The sequence below is a fragment of the Trichechus manatus genome, unplaced genomic scaffold, assembly GCF_000243295.1.
Source record: "Trichechus manatus latirostris isolate Lorelei unplaced genomic scaffold, TriManLat1.0 scaffold00008, whole genome shotgun sequence".
In the NCBI taxonomy this organism is placed as follows: Eukaryota; Metazoa; Chordata; class Mammalia; order Sirenia; family Trichechidae; genus Trichechus; species Trichechus manatus.
This window is the reverse complement of record NW_004443944.1, coordinates 25692463-25712848: the sequence shown is the minus strand read 5'-3', so window position 1 is coordinate 25712848 and position 20386 is coordinate 25692463. Positions and strand designations below refer to the sequence as shown.

Genomic DNA, 20386 nt, shown 5'->3' with positions numbered 1-20386 from the left:
TCACTCCACTTGATCCGGAAAGGGAGGAAGGAATGCTACCCGCGCGGCAATCTGGGATAGCTGCTCACGCGCAGCTTCCGGCTCCGTGTCTCGGGAATTATTTGACTCCACCACTTAGAACCTGCAGAAGTCTCTGATCACCTGCGCTGCGCACGCGCAGAGTCCCATTTTGCTTGGGGAGTTATTTGACGCCGCCGCCTCTGGCAGTCGGAAGTTGCCTGAGCAGAGCCCAGCCTGCCGGCGCGACCGGCCTTCATCGTCCCCTGGCGCCCTCCGAGACTTGCTAACGGGTGGACTGACCGACCGCCTGAGGACGGACGGCCGGGGCGGCGAAAGCGCCCGCCCCATGGCGCGGGTCGCGTGAGGCGGAAGGCCGAGTGCGGCCGGCGGCGGCGGTGGCGCCTGCCCCAGCGATGCGGGCCCCGCTCGTCGCCTCAGGTAACCAGGGGGCCGGCCCCGCCGCGGCCGGATCCTTTCCTCTTATCCCTTCTCGGCGGTACTAGGATTGCCGAGGCTTGTTTCTTGCCCTTGGTGCTCCAAGGGGCCGGCCTTCGGAAGCGCAGCCCCCCATTTTTGGGGGGACCCGCAGGGGGCGGAGGGAGCTTGGCTCTGCAGTTAGGCGCTTCTGTCGGTTCTGTGCAAACCTGGTCTAACCCATGGGCGTTGCCTAGGCCAGGCGAAGCACTCGCCAGGCCACCTGCGGGGAGCGGGGCGGGCCAGGAGGGAGCGAGAAAACTCCTGCGAAGAATTTTGGTCCAGCAGAAAGGTTGGTCGAGTTGCTGCCGCTCTGTGGGGACGATGCTGCCCATTGCACGTTGACACTTGATGAGGAAGAGTTAATGATGAGACTAAACAGCTAACACTTATTAAGCGCTCACTCTATATGCTAGGCATTGTGCCAAGCCATTACGTTCACTACATCTAACTTCACAGCAACCTTGTGAGATAGGATTATTGTCCCCACTTCAAGGATAAGGTATTTGAGGCCCTGAATGGTTAGGTGATTTATTTGCCCAAGGTCACGGAACTGGTAATTTGAACCCAGGCGGTCAGACGCCACAGTCCAAACTTAACAATTAGGTCAGTGGCTCCCCAACTTTGCTGCAAACTGGCATCACCTGGGGAGCTTTTATCCCGATGCCCAGGTCCTATAGCAGACCGATTAAATCAGAATGTCTGGTCGATGGAGGCTAGACATCAGTATTTTTTTAAAGATTCCCATGTGATTCCGGTGTGCGGCAATGTTTAGGAACCACTACAGTATGTAATTCTGCATCTCAAAAGACCTGGTCAGTGTTTCTCCAGCTTAAGCGTGCAGGAGAAACTGAGAGCTTGTTAAAAATGCAGGTTCCACCTGAAGAGATCTTTTCATTAGGCCCACCCATGTAACTTGTGAAAGACTGTTGAGGTGGGAGTAACTTTCTCTGCAGGAATTCTGAGACAGCTGGGCCTTTTAAAGTGTATACATATTATGCAAAACTGTTGGTTTGCAGTTTTCCTGAATGTACAGCACTCCTGGGTATAGTGTCTCTGGGTTTTCTTTGCATATGCTGTTGTACTTGAATCAACCTCCATGCTCTGTCCCTTCTCTCTCTCTTCCTTCTCTGGCTGCATAACTCCCAACATTCCTTTCCAGATGCATCTGTCCTTCACCCCTACCCACCTTGGGTGTTTCCTAGCTGCTCTTTAGCGTTATCGTAGTGGGACTTATCAGTTATTTTTCTGCGTTGTAATTCTATTCCTTTCTACTAGCCTATGAGCAACTTGAGAGCAGGAACCATGTCTTATTCATCTTTGTATTCCTCGCAGTGCTTTGACATGCAGACTCACAATTATTACTGAGTGGAATGTTTGAGTAGGTGGGTTTCATGCTGCAAACAGTTTCTTCTCTATTTCCATTTTTGTAAAAGATCTTCAGTAGTTCTTCACCTATAGTGTTTTGTTCTGTTTGCTCAGGAATATTCTAGTTACGTGCATTCAGTTTATTTATCCATCCAGCAGTTGAACAAACTCCTGCATTCTTACCATTGGCAAGGCACTGTGTAGAACTAACTATGTGCAATCAGCATTGCTTGATTTTTAGTGTCTAATTTTATCACAATATGCATTCTTTTAGTGCTTTGTCCTGTTTGTTTGCTAGCACTGCTATTTGATTATTATTTAATAAAATAATAGAGACAGGAGGCTGACTGAATTATATGAATGAGGAACTATGTGATCACTATTGTGGCTAGTGTGCTCTGTGAGAGACTTAGGTTTAAAGTGCTGTTTAATAATTTGAAGCCTTTTTATTGCCCTTATGTCTTTATATGTGTTCTCCATCTTGTCTTAGTTATCTAATGCTTCTATAACAGAAATACCACAAGTAGGTGGCTTTAACAAACAAATTTATTTTCTCACAGTTTAAGAGGCTGGAAGTCCAAATTCAGGGTGCTGGCTCTAGGGGAAGGCTTTCTCCCTCTTCCGGCTCGAGAGGAAGGTCCTTGTCTCTTTTGAACTTCTGCTCCTGGGTGATTTTCATGTGGCTTGGCATCTCTCTTTCCCCATGTTTGCTTGCCTGCTTGCTTGTTTAATCTCTTCTATATCTCAAAAGAGATTGACTCAAGACACACCCTACACTAATCCTGTCTCATTAACATAATAAAGACAACTCATTCCCAAATGGGATTATAACCACAGGCATAGAGGTTAGGAATTACAACACATACTTTTGGGGGACACAATTCAATCCATATCACACCTTCATTGTCCAGATAAGCGTTTAGTTGTTATCCACTAAGTGCTATTGCCTGGTTGGCACTTAGTAAATACTAGCAGATGGAATTGCTATTGATAATAGTTCATTTATTCAACAAAAGAGATGGCATGAAAAGTACTTAATGAAGATTAAAACCTGATGTCAAAGGAATAGACAAACTTGGTATGTATTTATTGCAGAAAGTCTGAATTGCCGTGCACAAAATATTTACAAGTTTTGAAGGAATGTAGGCCAGTAATTCAGATTGTATTTGTTTTTGGGTGGGCTTAAAACTATGTAAGGTTTGTAAAAGTGTGTGTGTGTGTGTGTGTGTGTGTGTGTGTGTGTGTGTGTGTGTAAAGATCATTATGAAGTGTTTTTTGGACAGTAAAGATTTTTCTGTAGCAGTTAAATATAATGAGTATGTGGACCAAATAAAATACACATTTCATATAATAGAGTTCTTTACAGTGTAAGGGTTGTTACAGAAAGAATTTTTTGGTTCAGTTTTGTACTCTGCTCAATTAGGCTGAGGCTAATATAGAAACTGATGGAACAATGCATGTTAAATTGAGATACTCAAGAAACTTGCCCTTGTTTCTCTGATCAGATACGGACAGAGTATCCAGTTTTGGCCTGGGCACATAGAAGAAACTCAGTCTGTAAATGTGAGATTTAAGTCTCCAGTCAACCCCCAAAGTTAAGGTGAAAATAACACATGCTCAGTTAAAGACCAAAAGTGACTGATCATGATAACCTGAGACCTAGAAATGGATTCTGATCAGTTTGAGGTACCTGTCAGTGTTAGCAGGTGTGTTCCTGTGCATGTGTGTGCAAAGGCCTTTTAGACAGGATACCTGATTTCCTTTGGTGCAAGATGATTACAGTATAAATGAAGAAAGTGGGTGATTTGCCTAAGGCTACATGGTTAGCTTCTAGCACACCCAGGAGTAGAAAGCAGGCATCCTTCCACTGGATGCAGAGTCTCCATCCTCTGCTCGCCTCATATGAGGATGTCATGTTTGTTGGTTTGTGTATATATGTTGGGGATGGGGAGAAGCGGACAAACGTGGTAGTCAACTATATTCAGTTAAATACGTAGTGAGTGCTTGGTATGTGACATGTGTTTGTTTTGTAAACTGGGGATATGAAGATAAATAAGACATAGCTTCTGCCCTCAAGGGGTCCATATTTTAGTCAGGGTTGTAATAAACGTCCAAGGTCTCAGGCAGCTGTGTCCAATAGAATTTTCTGCAATGATAGAACTGTTTTGTATCTGCCGTCCAATATGGTAGCCACTAGAACATGTGGCTCTTTGAGCACTTGAAATGTGACTAGTGTAACTAAGGAACTGAAATTTTAATTTTAATTGTAATAGTTACATGTGACTATGGCTGCCATATTGGACAGAGAAGCTCTAAAGGTATAAAAAATGAGAACTGTGATAGTACTGATGGGGGGCAGGTAGGGTATTTAAATTTTCTTTGGGGAGACTAGCAAAAACGACCCTTTTCCACTTTGGGGGGAGGAAAGCAGGCAGAACCTGTCTTTCTTTACTGTAATTCAGGTGTTTGATAGGATCTGTAACAGCTAGGATCGGAATACATTCCTTTTTTGCCAGACTTGATTGATGTTTGTCTTGTGAGGTCACCGGGATTACAAGGGAAATATGAACTCTGGTCCTTTTGCCTTTTTAAGTCATAAAGTTATATGAATGACCTTGAGTGCACCTGTGTGCCTTAAAATCCAGCGTCGTTCATTTATTTACTCAGTGTTTTGGCACCTTCTACCTTATTTTTCCTAAGAGAAACAGGTATGCTTTATAATGTGTACCTTTCATTTGTACATCTCAAAGTATGTTGACTTATGTTGCTTTATTTGATCCTTCTCCCAAGTAACTTTAGATAAGGCACTGCAGGTATTCTTCCTGTTTTACGGATGAGGAAACTATGACAAAGAAATTCCAGATGACTTGTGTGAGGTCACATGGTGAGGTATGGAGTCAGGAGAAAAGGAAGGAGCATTGAATTTCTAGGCCAGAGGTGGAATTTCTTGTCCCAGCTCTGCTGTTACCTGATGTGATCTTGAGCATAGCCTTACTTTGTTTCCTTACCTGGAAAATGTGGCTAGTGACATCTGTCTTACTTAACTTTCCAGGCTTGTTAATGGAACAAAATGAGTTAACATGTAAAAGCTCATTGAAAATGATCGGTTATACAAAGGTATATTGTTATCAAATAAAATCCCCAGTGGTTTTCTGTTATATTTTGCAGGTTCATAACTCATCACATCAGTTATGTTGGATACTGCTGTACTGTGGTGCCGTAACTGATTTGTCTTTCTCACTGTAAAACCTTCTCTTGGGCAGCCATTGTATCCTGTTTCTATCTGCGTACCTAAATCTTAGGACAATGCCAGACGAATAGTAAGTGTTTAATAAATGTTTGTTGAATGAAATAACTGATGTCTGGTTTTACTTTATGAAGTTTATAAAGATTGTTGTCTTTAATTAGACTTTCATCTCCTTGGGAACAGGGATGATGTTTTATTCTCTATTGTATTCCTTGTGCTTGGTGCATAGAAGGTATGTAATAAATATTGGTTGAATCAACTGATGTAATTAAGTGTCAGGCTGTGGTCTTAGGACTGTAGCATCCACCACTGTATTGATCATTTTGGTAATTTGTCATTTAGACCAGACCTACATGAACTCTACAATGGTGCCTTTACTAGCAGAAAGCTGTCAGCCAGCACACAGTCTCCTGAGGATCTCCTGGAGATGATTCCTAGAAAATGGGTACACGTAGAGTTGGGAAGGAAAGTCAGGGATCTGCAGGGGAGCACTGTCCTCTTCTTCCTTCCATCATGTTTACTTCTTAAGCATTGGAGAAAAAAAACCCGTTGCCGTCGAGTCAATTACAACTCATGGCGACCCTGTAGGACAGTATAACTGCCCTGTAGAGTTTCCAAGGAGTGCCTGGTGGATTCAAACTGCCGATCTTTTGGTTAGCAGCTGTAGCATTTAACCACTATGACATCAGGGTTTCCTAAGTATTGAAGGTAACTAGCAGCTAGCTTGAGAGCATACAGAACGTAGTGGGGGAGGAGACACATAGGATCCGTTGCATAGCTATCAAAGCCCTTAATCATTTGACTTCAGTTGTATGTCTATGTCTTCATATCTCGCTGTAGTTCCCAGCCCTCCCCCCGTACAATATATTAGCCCCACTGGAGTCTGCTGTTCCCCTGCCCCTTCAGCCTATCTGAGACATTTTATCAGAAGTTTAGTTCCTGTTGTATCATTTCTGTGTTAGTTAAACTTTCTCTCATTGCCTGCCCTCAGTTTTACTGAAAATTACTGCTCTCCCATCCTAGCATTCAAAGTCCTTAAATTGATCACTGCTTATGATGGCGTAGTGGTTAAGAGTTACCGCTGCTAACCAAAAGGTTGGCAATTCGAATCCACCAGGCGCTCCTTGGAAACTCTATGGGGCAGCTCTGCTCTGTCCTACAGGGTCTCTTTGAGTCGGAATCAATGGCAACGGGTTTGGTTTTTTGTTTATTTTTATCTTTGAAGACTTACCCGCTTCTACATATAGCCTTCTCTCTTGCCACTCTGGATTTTAGTTTCTAGTGCTGTTTTTTGCTACCTGAAGCAAGTGCCCTTTCTATATATTTTATTTTCTTCCTCTTGCTCTTATCTGCTTAGTTTTATTATCTCTGTCAAAATTCTCACCTTCCTTCCATGCCCAGTTCATATCCACCATACTCTATAAAATATAAAAGTCTCCTCCAGTCTTACCCTTATGTTTTCCACCTCAGACCGTCTTTCAGACAAAAGTAATCTTTCTCCTCTGAACCTTCACAGCATCTTGCCTGTAACTCTCTTATGGCATTTAGAACTTTAATATTCTACCTTAAGTTATAGTTATTTATGTACATGTCTCACATCCCCAATTAAACTATAAACTCATTGAAAACAGAAACTAAGTCCTATTAATCTGTCTTCTTCTGGGGCTTAATACCATGCATTGTACATAGTAGATGCGTCATAACTATTGAATAAGTCAACTTGGTAGTTCCTGCCAGTGTCTGAATATTCATATGTATAGGCAGAATGCTGACATATACTTATCAATTCTGCGACACAAAGATATATTAATAAAAATTTGTTACAACACATTGTACTAACAGTTCTGTCACTCAGTTAAAACTACTTGCATTTCTCTGTGATCCTTCTCATCTTTAGCCCTGATATGTTTATCTAGTTGTAATCATGATATGTGTTTTTCTCCCAATTAATTTATTGTTTACGGTGAACTAGGGTATGTTCTAAACATCCTTATATATATTGATTCTCTATTCACCACAATGACACTGAAGTAGGCACTCTTATCCCCATTTTACAGATGAAGATGCTCAGACACAGAGGTAAAGTAACTTTTGCAAGGTTACACAGCTTGCAGGCAGTGGAGCTGGGATTTGAATCTAAGAAGTCTAGTTCCAGAGCCCTGGCTCTTAGGCACTCTCATGCGTGTTTTTATGCTTTTATGTAATTTCAGTGTTTAATGGCTACATAATAGTACACGGAGTTAATATGCCCTAATTATTGGAGCTATTCCATTATTGATGGACAGTTCTAAATCCTGACCACTTCCCTATCTTATGTACAATATTACAGTGAACATTTTATACGTTTTTCTATTGAATTGTTTTATAAGGATAAATTAAGTGGTATTTTTGGGTCAGGTCACCCAGTATTACTGTCTTCTGCAATGTATTGGCACAACATTCGTGCTATCCTTGAGTAAACAGTTAGAGAAATTACATGTCAGCCTGAAGTGCCTTACAAGTGTGCCAATTTATGTATGGAATGTAGCTACAAACAGTCCCAAGGCAAATGGGATGCTAGGCAATCAAGGCACAGCAGTGGAAGCACTGTTCTGCCATGGTGCTATACTGAGTAGTTGACGCAGATATGGACATTCTGGCCCAGGACGGTCTAAGCTGCGCAGCAGTGATGTTTTCTGAGATCTCTGCATTTGTTATGTTGGACAGCCTGAACTGTACCAGCAAGAGGACGTTATTATTTGTGTATTTAAAAGTAGGCTGGCCACTGACAAAACTGGAACTAACAGAACCCACCCCACCTGTCACACCATACTCTGCCCTCGCCCTTTTTTCCCCAACAGCAACAAAAATGAAACAGAATGAAGTTATACGACTTGGTGGCTGTGATGGTTAAGAGCTCGGCTGCTAACCAAAAATGTCAGCAGTTCAGATCCACCAGCTGCTCCTGGAAACCCTGTGGGGCAGTTCTACTCTGTCCTGGAGGGTCACTATTGAGTTGGAACCAACTCAGGGCACCAGATAACAACAGCTTGGTTATAACTGCCCCCCACCCTCCTGCAACAGCAGAGGTGAGTTATGTAACTTCCCAGGGCAGCAATAGCTCGTCTATAGTTTATGCATCACTCCCCTCCTCCACAAGGATCGTGCTAATTCATTTACCAAAGCCAGTGTACGCATTTATCTTTCATCAGAGGCATAAATTGGCCCGCAGATGAGTTTTTTTTAGCTCACATTTGTGGAGGTTTTTCTTTTTGTTTTAAATTAGTTGCCAACATTTAAAGACTAAGAAACTTCACAGAAATATCTCAAATTTCTCATTTTCTTGAAAAATCTGATTACCTAGCAATACTGGGTCTAAATTTCTTCAATGTGATCTCGAGCTGAGTAGTGGCTGCACCCTTTAAGTAGAGCCTGTATTCTATAGTTTGCCACAGTTCTGACCCTGCCTACATCACTACTTGTTGCGTGTTTGATTCCTAGACCAATGGTTCTCCCTTCCCCGTTTTCAAATAGCAAATACTTGTAATGACTACCTTATTATTAGATTATTATTAGATGAAATTTGTTGTTAGGTGCCATCGAGTTGGTTCCAACTCATAGCGACCCTATGAACATACTTCTTAACTTGTAAGTAGACACAAACATCTGACTATTATATCCTCTAGTATAATTGTGCCTGAACACTTTTTATTGGACGGATTATAATTTGTTTTTCATTTGATGGAGTTAGGGTGTTTCATTAATTTTTTATTAATTATGTATATTGTTGGGTTATGTATTATGTATTTGAAATGAAATTAATGTATAATATAACCCAACAATACGCAGAATTTAAAATCAATGAAACACCCTAACCATATCAAATATATTATGTATTAGTCAACAGCATTGGGTTTGTTTTTTCTTAAGAAATGAAATTAATATATAACATAATCCAGCAATACACAGAATTAAAAAAAAAATGAAACGCCGTAACCATATCAAATGAAAAACATAAATTACAATCCTTTCAATAAAAAGTGCTCAGGCACAACAATACTAGAGAATATAATGAAGTGGTCAGATGTTTGTGTCTACTTACAAGTTGAGAAGACAGACAATATGTGACACTTTTTGTATTTGACATATTGAAATGTTCCTGATAGCAATGTGTTGTATTAGCAACTCCCAGATACCAGAAGTGGCATGCCCGTTGGTGGTGTCATTTTTTTTGAAACGGTGAACAATTCTTGGCAAGGTGAAACTGAACAAAATAAAGTGCAGTCTTTTTTCAGTTTACATAATTGTGTCACTGGGAAATTCAATGTATTTAAAATAGCACAAAATATTTTGTGTTTTTATGTAAGTTAGATTTAGATTTCTAGGCTTAGACAGTTAAACCTAGACTTCTAGGCTTGGACAGTTAGATTTCTAGGCTCAGACAGCTAAGAACAGAATGATTTTTTGGCAGACATCCGAAAGTCATGTGAAATGTAGCATAGTTGTTCATTGTGCAGGACTGTCTCTTGCATTGCAGGATGTCTGAAATTCCTGACCCTGCATAAATACCAATAGCCCGCCCCAATCATTGTGTTAGCAAACACACACTTAATGTTTCCAAAATGTCCCCTAGGAAGCAGTTCTTTCCTGTTGAAAATCATTGCCCTAGGCTCTTGATTGTGTCACCTTGGACTTACATCCTAATCAGAGTTGAATTTTTATTACTTGTTTTGCTAGTTTAATAGGTACAGAATAATACCTCAGTTGCTTTGTTTTGTGTTTCTTTGAGTTCTTTGTGTTTCCAAGGTTTTTTTCTTTATTATTGTTTTATTTAATATGCCTGTAATTATAATGTACTTTATCTTATTTTTTTTGTCCATCTGCACTTGGTTAAAATGTAGCATGTTTTTTCTATTACATATATTTTAATATTTTAGTTCAGAATTCTTGTTGTATCCTTTCAATGCCTTTTTACTTTACATATTTTGAAATATTTCTTATATTTTATCCAATTAGAAAAGTTTTAAAAAAGAATTTGTTATTAAACCTTTTTTGATTGGTCTTTCATAGTGTATTTTTAAAGAACTATATTCCAGTCTTCAGATTTGGGAGAGGTGGTAGCTGTTTCTTAAAAATGTAGGTTCTCAGGCCCCACCCCAGACCTACAAATTGAGATTTCTGGGGATGGGTCTTAGGAATCTGCATTTTCATCCAGAGCCCCTAGATGATTCTTTTGTGTACAGGGGGGTTTCAGAGGTAGCTTGTCTTGTTTTTACCTTCTTAAAACATTTTTTTTTTTTTTTTACTACAGTGGTGTGTTGTCTGGAAATGGATGCTTTTCTTTTTATTTCTTAAATATTTGGAAACCAACTAGATTTTGCTAATGTTGTTGTGTGCCCTTGAGTCTATTCCGACTCATAGTGACCCCATGTGACTGTAGAACTGCCCCATAGCATTTCCTAGGCTGTAAATCTTTACGGGAGCAGATCACCAGGTCTTTTCTTCCGCGGAGCTGCTGGTGGGTTCCAACTGCTGACTTTTTGGTTAGCAGCCGAGTGCTTAACCAGTGCGCCACCAGTGCTCCTTGTTTTGCTGATAACTAGCCTAAAACAAATGGACGTTTTTCAGTTTTTGTTTGTATGTGACATATGACATTTTGGACATACTTATAATGGAGTAGAGGGAACACCTTCTGACTTCTTCCACGTTGGTGAACCTTGACGTTCTGAAACATATATTTAATACACACTGTGTGCTAGTTGGTGACTGTTCAAAGATTCAGGAGGTTAGGTTCCCAGTCAGAAAAACTGATACTCTTGTAGGGCAGATATCTGCACGCAGCTAGCAAATCTAATGTGAAGCTTGATATGAACAGCCTGTTATAGGCGCTCAGAGCTGGGAAGGAGAGGTGATTTGAGGCGTCAAGAAAAGTCTTACCAAGGAGATTTGAGCTGGACCTTGAAGGATGAATACTTCTTAAGATGGATCAAGGGGGGAATGGCTTTTTCAGTGAGTAGGAGGAACATGAGCAGTGACATAGCATGAAAGAACTTGTTGGATTTGAGCAATCAGCAGTAGTTCTTTGTGGTCATAGCTTGGGATGTGCCTAGAAAAGTGGCAATAGAAGATGAGGCCAGGAAGGTGGTATAAGCAATTTCATTTAGAATTCTAGCAGAGTTTTGGTTTTTTTAATTGGGTGAAAGCAGAGGGAGTTTTCTGTCCAGATATCAAAATATGTTGTAAAGTCACTGAAACGAAATAATTGATATAACCCCCTAAAAAACCCATATATTATATATCCTATTTATTGTAAATCATTAACAACAAAAGCATTAATCATTAAATATTTTTCATGACCCAAAGTTTGGAAAATCACTGATAGAAGAGGTGAGGGAAAAGTCTTCTAGCCAGAACTCAGAATACAGAAGCTGTAAAATAAAGATAAACATTTGGCTAGAACAATGAAATTTCACTTCACACCTGTCAAATTGGCAAATAAATAAATAATGCCTATTCCTGGCAGTGGGAGAGGGTGAGAAGGAAGGGTTCTCATTCATTTCTAATGTAAATGGGAATTGTTACAGCTTTTTTTTGTGGGGGGGGGAAGCAATCTGGCAAGACCTATTAACATTAAAAATACATATGCCCTTTGATCCAACAATTTCAGTCTTGAAAACTTATTCCATAGAAATGAAAGGGCCACTGTTTAAGAATATATGAACAAGGATGCTTATTGCATCATTTCCTCATGACAAAAAATAGGAAATGAAGTAAATGCCCATCATTAGGAGATGGTTAAATAAATTATGCCTCATCAGTGCCATGGGATATTACATATCCATTAAAAAATTCATTGTATCACTTGTCTTGCAAGGATATTCATGAGGTATCATTGAATGGGAAAAACAAGATATAGAAAAGTGTGTGTAATATCTCATTGTTATAAGACAGATAATCCCTAGCTATGCATGCGTAGTAATTATTTTAATAATTGAACTAGGGTGGAGCAAAATACAGGAGGAAACATTAGATTATTAACTTGGATTGTTTATCCAGGGAAGTGAATTAATGTGGACCGAGAATAAAGCTAAATAAAGAATGAAAAGGGTGAAAAACTACACTTATGTAAGAGGGTATATATAGTTTGTACATATATATTATATATACTGTTTGCATGTTATATGTCGTGTGTGTGTTAATAAAAAAGGCCAAGAAAAAATGTGTGAGAAGTAGTTGTCTTCTGATGAAGATGACTCCCTATCAGAGCTTTCTCTTTTTCCCCCTTCCATGTTTGAAAGTGCTTATTTCAGGGGGACACCAGGACATCCTTGGGGGAATTCCTTATAAATCCTGAGGAAACTGAGGCAACTTTTAATAGTTGGTTGCGTCCACCCTTTGAATTCTAGATGCCTTGTTGGATCCTTCCCTTTCCCATGTCCTTTGGCTTACCGCTGATCCATCTGTCCTGCGTTCCCATTTCCCTCTTGGTCCAGAGGAGGAGAAGACCAGAAGATTGCCTTTCCTTGGCCTGACCCAGATTACTATGAAGTTTGAATAGGATCAGGATGAGGGTGGCGGGGTGGGTGGGTGGGGTGAGGGAGAGAAGGGTTTTCTCTGGAAGGAAAGAAGAAAGGTAGTTTGGCACCAGACTGCGAATGACTTTGACTTTCATGCTAAGGAGTTTGATCTTCATTCTGTAGGACTGTGATTGTCAGATGCCATCTGCTCTCAAAAAACACTGGTGTTTGGTGAGCTAGAATAAGGTGTTCTAGGATAATATAAACAATGCTAGTCTCTAGTTTGAAGAAAAATTAAGGGATAGAACCTTCTTCATACTAAGATGAATTGTACCCATGTATTCTGCTTAAACCTTGCTAGCTGGGCGAACAGATTTCAGAACCAGTGAACAGCTAGCAAATGGAAGTTAACAAAATCAAGTTGGAAAGGGCAAACTACTCTTGATTCTCTTCAAGGGTATGGTTTTTGTGGTTGTAATATTTACATAGCATTCCTACAGATAATGTTTTCAGCAGCTAAAATTCTTCATTTGTATGGCAGACTTAGCTATTTCATGGAGAATATGTAGCACAGAGAGGGATAGTACATGCCATGGTTAAGAGCACGGGCCCTGGAGCCCAACAGATACGGGTTCAAAACCCAGCTCTACCCTGTTATAGTGCTGGAGCCTCAGGTAAGAAGCAAACCTCTTTATGCCCCAGTTTCTTCATCTGTGGAATATGGATAACATTACTTAATACTCATAGGGTTGTTTTGAAGACTGTATGAATGAGTAGCATGTAGTAAATGCTTAGTAAGTTGTTACTCTTAACGTGTTTTCTAAAGAACATTGTCACTTTCATGCGTTCCACTATTGGGAGTTTGAGCACCACTGCTGCCAGGAATAAAACATTCTCAAAGGGTTTTGTGTAGTCTAAATAAAGTCTAATTTGAAGACATTGGTGAGAAATTGCATGGATATGTTCCTGGCATGTAACAGGTATTTAGAAACTGTTGACTGAGAAATCTAGGCACTATGGATGTCCTAAATCTGATCATTTTATTCCCCTGCACAGTGACCATCTGCTCCAGCTCTGCTCCAGGGCCTCTAAGGATTCTTTTGGGGAGATGCTCAGACAGCTCCTTCTCAGGGCCTGCCTTGCTACTAATGTCATCAAGGCTATTTTGGGACATTCCCAAAACGTTTAGATATGTTTTCTCCTCAGTCTTCTAGAGGCAGTATGTTTGAAGACTTCTTTGTCTTGCTATGTAGAGTGAATGTTTTACTTATTTTTATTAATTTATAGCAGTATAATTTGACATGTAATTATGTTTTGTCTTTTCAGGTGCCATTTGGATAATACTTTAGCGGCACAATGTACTCTGAGTGGAGGTCGCTGCATTTGGTGATTCAGAATGATCAGGGCCATACCAGTGTGCTGCACAGCTATCCCGAGAGTGTTGGACGAGAGGTGGCAAATGCAGTGGTCCGTCCTCTTGGGCAGGCCTTAGGGACCCCTTCGGTGGCTGGTAGTGAGTGTTTGTTAAAAACTGACAAAGAAGTAAGTGTTTCTTCATTTAATTTTGTTACGTGAAAGTATAAATTTGTTACTGAAGAGTTTGTTTTTAACGTTGACCTTTTTTATGGATATTTTACTCAATGCAATGTGATGCCTCATTTTTTTACCTCATTTAGCTTGAAGGTTGGGGCCCAGAGTTTGTGGGGATAATAAGGACTAGATTGTACCATTTTGCGGCTTGGGCTTCCTCTAGCCAGGCTCAGTTCTCCACTTGAGTTCTGTGCCCAAGAACTCAAGTGTCAGGCCCTTTCCCCTAAGGGTGGGCTCTAGGCTCAGTGTTCTGATTTCCATTCAGAGGTGTATTTGGGAGGTCTTCATTCCTACTCCTGAATGGCCTCTGACTGAAGGCCTTTCTTGTGTCAGGTTTTCAGGTTACACATATGTGCTGAGCTTGAGATCTCCCGTGTCCCCATCCCTGCCTGTTCTTACCTGGCTTTCAGGTTTAAGAGTGCTGCAAAGTAGCCAGACCCTTCTGATTATGAGCCCAGGTGGCAGGAACTGGGGTTGTGTCTGCTGCCTCTAAAGATAAGGGGTTCTTGGAGTGACTTGGCCTGGAGCTGGTCCTTTGTTCTTGGGTTCAGGGGACTGGGCTACAGTTGAGTTGCCAGTGGGAAGTCATGGATAGGACCTGAGAATAGCGTGATACAGGAGCTTGCTAGTATGAGGGCTGGTTAAGAGACAGGATTAGAATTTTGTTCCCTATGCTTGAGGAAACTCATGCAACCTTTAGACTTCAGGTTTATCAAAACCTATACTCTATTTCTCAGACCTTGATTTTTTTGTTTTGTTTTGTTTAGTTTTTGGTTTCTTATGAAGGAGAGATTAGATGTAGATATAAGACTGAAGTTTGTTGCTCTAGAGGTGGTTTATTTACTTTCCCTAGACCATGGGTTACTGAAGGGCGAAGCCCCCTCACTCTGAGGAGCGTTTTTCTCTCTTCTTAGCTGAGACGTAATCTTGTGACCAGCATGGTCCTGGCACACTTTTCTCTAGGTGTGTCTGTAGTCCCTGGCTTGCTTCTCCAAAGCGATGGCACTTGAGCAGATAGAGGTGCTCTGGTGTATCCCTTATTTATTCTCCTTACTCACCCTCAAAAGGATTTAAGAGAACAGTCCTTGAATCCAGTATGCTCTGGAATTATACACTTAGACTATTGTGTGCAGGTATCACCAAACACCTCTTTTGTCTTTCAAACATCTGACAACTAGGAAGCTGTGGCTTCTTAAAAATTCCTCTCCTCCTCCCCCCACAATTTGTGATAGCTTCCCTGTATTGTTATTGTCTTTTTTTTTTTAAACATTTATTGCTATTAAACCATTTATTTTTCTACCCTTAGCCTTTGCAGTTGTTTTTGAGCATGAAAAAGTCAATAAATGTATTTTATCTTGCTATATTCAACTTTGGTTTTAAGCTGTTGAAATCTTTTTGGATCCTGAGTTTCTATCCAACAAGTTAGTCATCCTTTTTATCTACAAATGGTCTGCATATAATCTTTTTTTTCTTTTTTCCTAAGTCAGAATCTTGGCAGGGCCTTTGGCATATCACTGGGCCCCTTTTTCTAAACTGTCTTGATACATTAATCCACTGTTATTTCTCTCATATGGTGTTTCAGCCAGTTATAAATCCAGTCATTCTACCATCCTTTGTGCCATATGTCTCCATCTTGTCCACAAAGACATCCTGCATCTGACCAAATTTCTTTTTGCTAAAGCCCAGATCCCTTTTTGCCAGGGAAGGCTGTTAATGGCATAGTGAGGAATAGCTTCAAATTTATAGTTGGAAGACCATGGTTCAAGTTTTTAGCTCCACTTTGTATAAACTAGTGATTTGAGCCAAATTACTTACTTTTGCTAAGTTTTAGTTTTTTTAATCCATAAAGTAATGATAGTTCCCCTTCTCACACTGGGTTATTGTGATGGTTAGATGATATTCATAAAAATGCTTCATAAACTGCAAACACAATACAATTATCAGCTGTCCTGATATTCTAACCCGTTGCCATCGAGTTGATTCTGACTCATAGCAACCCTATAGGACAGAGTAGAACTGCCCCATAGTTCCAAGGAGCAACTAGTAGAATTGAACTGCTTACTTTTTGGTTAGCAGCCAAGCTCTTAACCACTGTGCCACCAGGGCTCCGTCCTGGTATTAACACTATTAATAAAGGAATGAAGCTTTTCTGGCATGACTTGTTCTTTTGAGTATGTTGGTTCTCAGTGATCACGCTTCTCTTTTATAAGTGCTCATGGATTCTCTACTTAGTAATTTGTCCCAGAGTTTTGTCTGAAATTCACTTAAACTTTCCACTCTACTGTGTCTGGAATATATTTTTATTCTTTATGGCAAATTTGGAGTATTTCCCCTTCCTCACAGCATTGTACCCCTTCTTCATGACGGTAGGCTGTGGTTCGGCAATCTCTTCAGACAAATTCTCTCAGCTCCTAGGATGTGATTCAGACTAGTCAGGAGGCTGAAACTCATTTCGTGCAGCTAAGCGCCCTGTTAAGCTGTTACCCAGCTTCAGTCCCTTCTCATTTGTGTTTTTTCCTTCCTTTCCATTCCAAAATTATTTTCCTTGGCAGAGGTAAAATAAGAGTTGAACAGTTCAGCTCCCTCGTTGTCATTTGTTAACATTGCATAATCTGGAGATGGGATGTGATTGAATTTGTGTATACGATTTCCTCATGACGCACATACCTGTATGCAGATTAAGTGGGGAATAAGTCTAAAATTTTCTCTTTCTGCTCCTTCAATCTCAATGGAAGATCAAGATACCTTGTACTTAAACTTTTTATTTCACAGAGCAAACAATAATGTCTAAAGGGTAAAAGCTAACATATGCTTGATGTTTAAAAATAAGTAATTTTCTTCTTATCTTTTGCTTGGGAAACGTTGTTTGAGTATATCTGATAACATGGCAAGTACATTCACTAGAATAAATCTGATGTATATGTTGGGATGAATATACTGTCAGTCTAGAGATTTTTAGCAGTAAAAGAGGTTAAACGTTTTAAATCAGTCTACTGAGATACAGAAAGAGATGCGTGGTAATTCTATATGTATATTTTCCTTTGTTTAGGTAAAATGGACCATGGAAGTAATTTGCTATGGACTGACCCTTCCATTGGATGGAGAGACTGTAAAATATTGTGTTGATGTGTATACAGACTGGATTATGGCTTTAGTGTTGCCGAAAGATTCTATTCCATTGCCAGTTATTAAAGAGCCTAATTTATATGTCCAAAGTATACTAAAACATCTGCAAAATCTTTTTGTACCAAGGTAAACTATACCTGAATATCTGGCCTGTTATTAAGATCATAATAAAATATTCATAAACCTTTTTTATATTATAGGAGCTGATTTCATTGTTAGTCCTTTGAACAGTGACTTTCTTTACTCATCCAATTAAACAGTATATTAATAAGAGATAAGAGAGATGGGCTTATATAATATTTACCTTACTAGGAGTTTTTATCGGGTGTATGTTCATTTTAAAAGCTTTTGGCTTGTTTTTAAGATCTGATAGCTGTGACCTTTTTCCCTTCCATTTAAAAAAAACCCCAAAAAACAACAACAAAAAACATACTTTTGCCTGTCATAGTTCTTGTTTCCACTTAAGCCAAAGGCAGCTAAACCTTCTACCTTGAATCTTTTCTATGAGAGAATGAAAACATTGAAATGAACAGACTTGAAATTATTATGGACAAATTTGTAGGAGGCCAAAAGATACTTTTTTTTTCCCCATCTTTAGAGGCACAGGCCTTAAACATCATGATATAGGATATCTGCCTTGCTTGTGCTTAAAACATTGTTCTTCTGATTCTAAAATAATTATATGTCATTTTAAAGAATTTGGGAAACTATAAAAAAGAATGGAGAAGGAAGCATTAGCTTTCTACCCATTTGTGAGTATTTCCTATAAGAAAAATCTGTTTTCAGCTATCTTATGTCTGCGAAAAGGTCATTGGGGCTTGTCTCCTTTTAGAAAAATTGTGGTTTGAGCTTTTAGTCTTTCAAACTGTAAAGGACTTTGAATCACCCAGAAACCAGCTCTGTGAAGTTTAGCTTTTTAAATTTTAGAAGGAAGATTATTCTGGGAATTCTGAATTAAAAAAAAATAATCTCAGTTGCAAAATTCTTACCTTGCATGAAATGCCATCTGACCCCTAACCAGATTAAAGCAAAGCCAAACCTATTGCCACCCAGTCAGTTCTGACTCATAGTGACTCTATAGGACAGAGTAGAACTGCCCCATAGGGTTTCCAAGGCTGTGATCTTTATGGGAGCCGACTGCCGCATCTTTCTCTCGCAGAGTGGCTGGTGGGTTCAAACCGTCGACCTTTCCATTAGTATCCGAGCGCTTAATCACTGCATTATCAGGGCTCCTATCCTAACCAGATTAGCTGCTGCTAATTCTGCATGTACCCCACTCTTCAGCCAGGCTAATAAACATTCCCCTAAGTCTTTTTAAAGGTCTTCCCTATCATCCACCCTTTTGTCTTTTTCTTCCTCCTTCCCCTGGCCATCCATATACTTATTCTTGTTGGCTCATCTTAAATTCTGCCTGATAAGGAGAAGCCTTACTAGGTCTCTGGTTGGCGCAAATGGTTTGTACTCGGCTGCCAACTGAAAGATTGACAGTTCAAACCCACCCAGCAGAACTGCAGAAGAAAGGCCTGGCAGTCTGCTTTTGTAAGCACAAGAAATGTGCATTATTAGTGGTGCCCAAGAAAAAGGGACCAGTTCAAGGGAAATTATTGTGACATAAAAAAATGAATTGAAATGTGTATGTGTGTGTGTGTCTGTGTGTGTGTATATATATATATATATATATATATATATATATAAAAAGATTATAGCCAAGAAAACTCTGTGGAGTTCAGCTCTACTCTATAACATGTAGGGTCGCCATGATTTGGGGGCACCTTGAGGGCATCTCAACAACAACAAGGAGAAACCTTACCTGACCACTCAGGCCCTTAGTAATCATGCTTTCTCTGAACCTATGGTACTTCCTGTATTTCTCCACTGTTTTATTGCCTATCTTAAAATGTGTGTGTCTTGTTTCCCCATCTAGCCAATGTGGGGGCAGGGGCTGGGTTGCATATATTATGGGCTTCCACAGTACCTGGTGCAGTGCTGGTATTACCTTAAATATGAATTAAATGCTTGTTGCTTGTAATTCTCAGGTGGTCCACTTGGAAAGTGGGAGTGAGGGCTGGGGCTTGGATTTCTATTGTCCTCTTCAACCCTAGCCACAATGCTTTCATCATTTTTATAGATTGATTTTCCCTTGGTTAAAAATGGTCCTGCATACTGCAGAGAGTTTTAAAACTGTTATTTCAGGGTATTTTGGGAACCTCTGAAACCCCTGTTTTGGGTTAAGTTGCCGTTTTTACTAGAGCAGCGGCAGCAAGAGCTCATTTCTCAGGCAGTCTACACGCCTCGTCAATTCAGGGGCCCTGTTCGGATAGTCCATTGGGCTTGTAGGTTCTTCTGTAGCAGGCGTTAGTTTCAGAGAGACTGTGAGCACCATGAAACCACATGCAGAATTCTTGTGAAAGTGTGTTTTAAAAAAATAAAAACACAAAGGCCATTCTGCTCCAGTGTGAGCAGCAGGAGTGGCTATGGGTACTCATTCATTCAGGAGAAACCTATTGTGTGCTCTTTGTTATGTGCCAGACTCAATTCAGACATAGAAAATCCAGAGCTGAAGCCTACATTCTAGTATTCCCCTCTCCCCCGGGAGCTTTCCAGGTTCTGCTAGGAGAGGTAGATTGAGATCCCAGAGTGCCGAACTGTATGGTGGGGAAGAAGTAGTTTTAAATTGAAATGACGTGTCTAGCCCTGTCTGCTGACACTATTAGGGAGCTTCATCGGGACCACTGCTTGCTGCATCCCTAAGTTGCTTGTCCTTAAGCTGTTGCCGTATCTCCTCAAGGCTTGTCAGTGACATCTCTTTGTCTTCTTCAGACAGGAACAGGGCTCCAGTCAGATCCGACTGTGCTTACAGGTCCTGCGAGCCATCCAGAAACTGGCCCGTGAGTCATCCATCATGGCCCGAGAAACCTGGGAAGTCTTACTGTTGTTTCTTCTGCAGATTAATGACATACTGCTGGCTCCACCAACTATTCAAGGTTTGTTTGTTGTTGTTGTTGTTTCCTGATTTATTTCTAGCTTCAAACACAGTTCACTTTTAAACTCAATGAGTGATAGACTCATTGGGGATTTAAATTTT

The 20386-nt window shown here is 40.2% G+C and overlaps 1 protein-coding gene across 5 annotated transcripts in view; it reads left to right on the top strand.

The window, feature by feature from the left end:
• The first annotated feature begins 212 nt into the window (after positions 1–212).
• Positions 213–20386, top strand: part of RALGAPB (Ral GTPase activating protein non-catalytic subunit beta) — a 120376-nt gene continuing 100202 nt past the window's right edge. For 3 of the 5 annotated variants that reach the window (XR_002822858.1, XM_012559058.2, XM_004370350.3), the window contains exons 1-4: positions 213–438; positions 13912–14127; positions 17225–17427; positions 20122–20285. Coding sequence is in view for 3 of the 5 variants with exons in the window: in XM_012559058.2 (XP_012414512.1) it covers positions 13942–14127; positions 17225–17427; positions 20122–20285 (553 nt within the window). In the remaining 2 variants the exon portion in view is untranslated. Of the gene's footprint in view, positions 439–5010; positions 5163–13911; positions 14128–17224; positions 17428–20121; positions 20286–20386 lie in introns of those variants that run through there. The other 2 variants (XM_023724707.1, XM_023724722.1) reach the window with 2 other exon arrangements.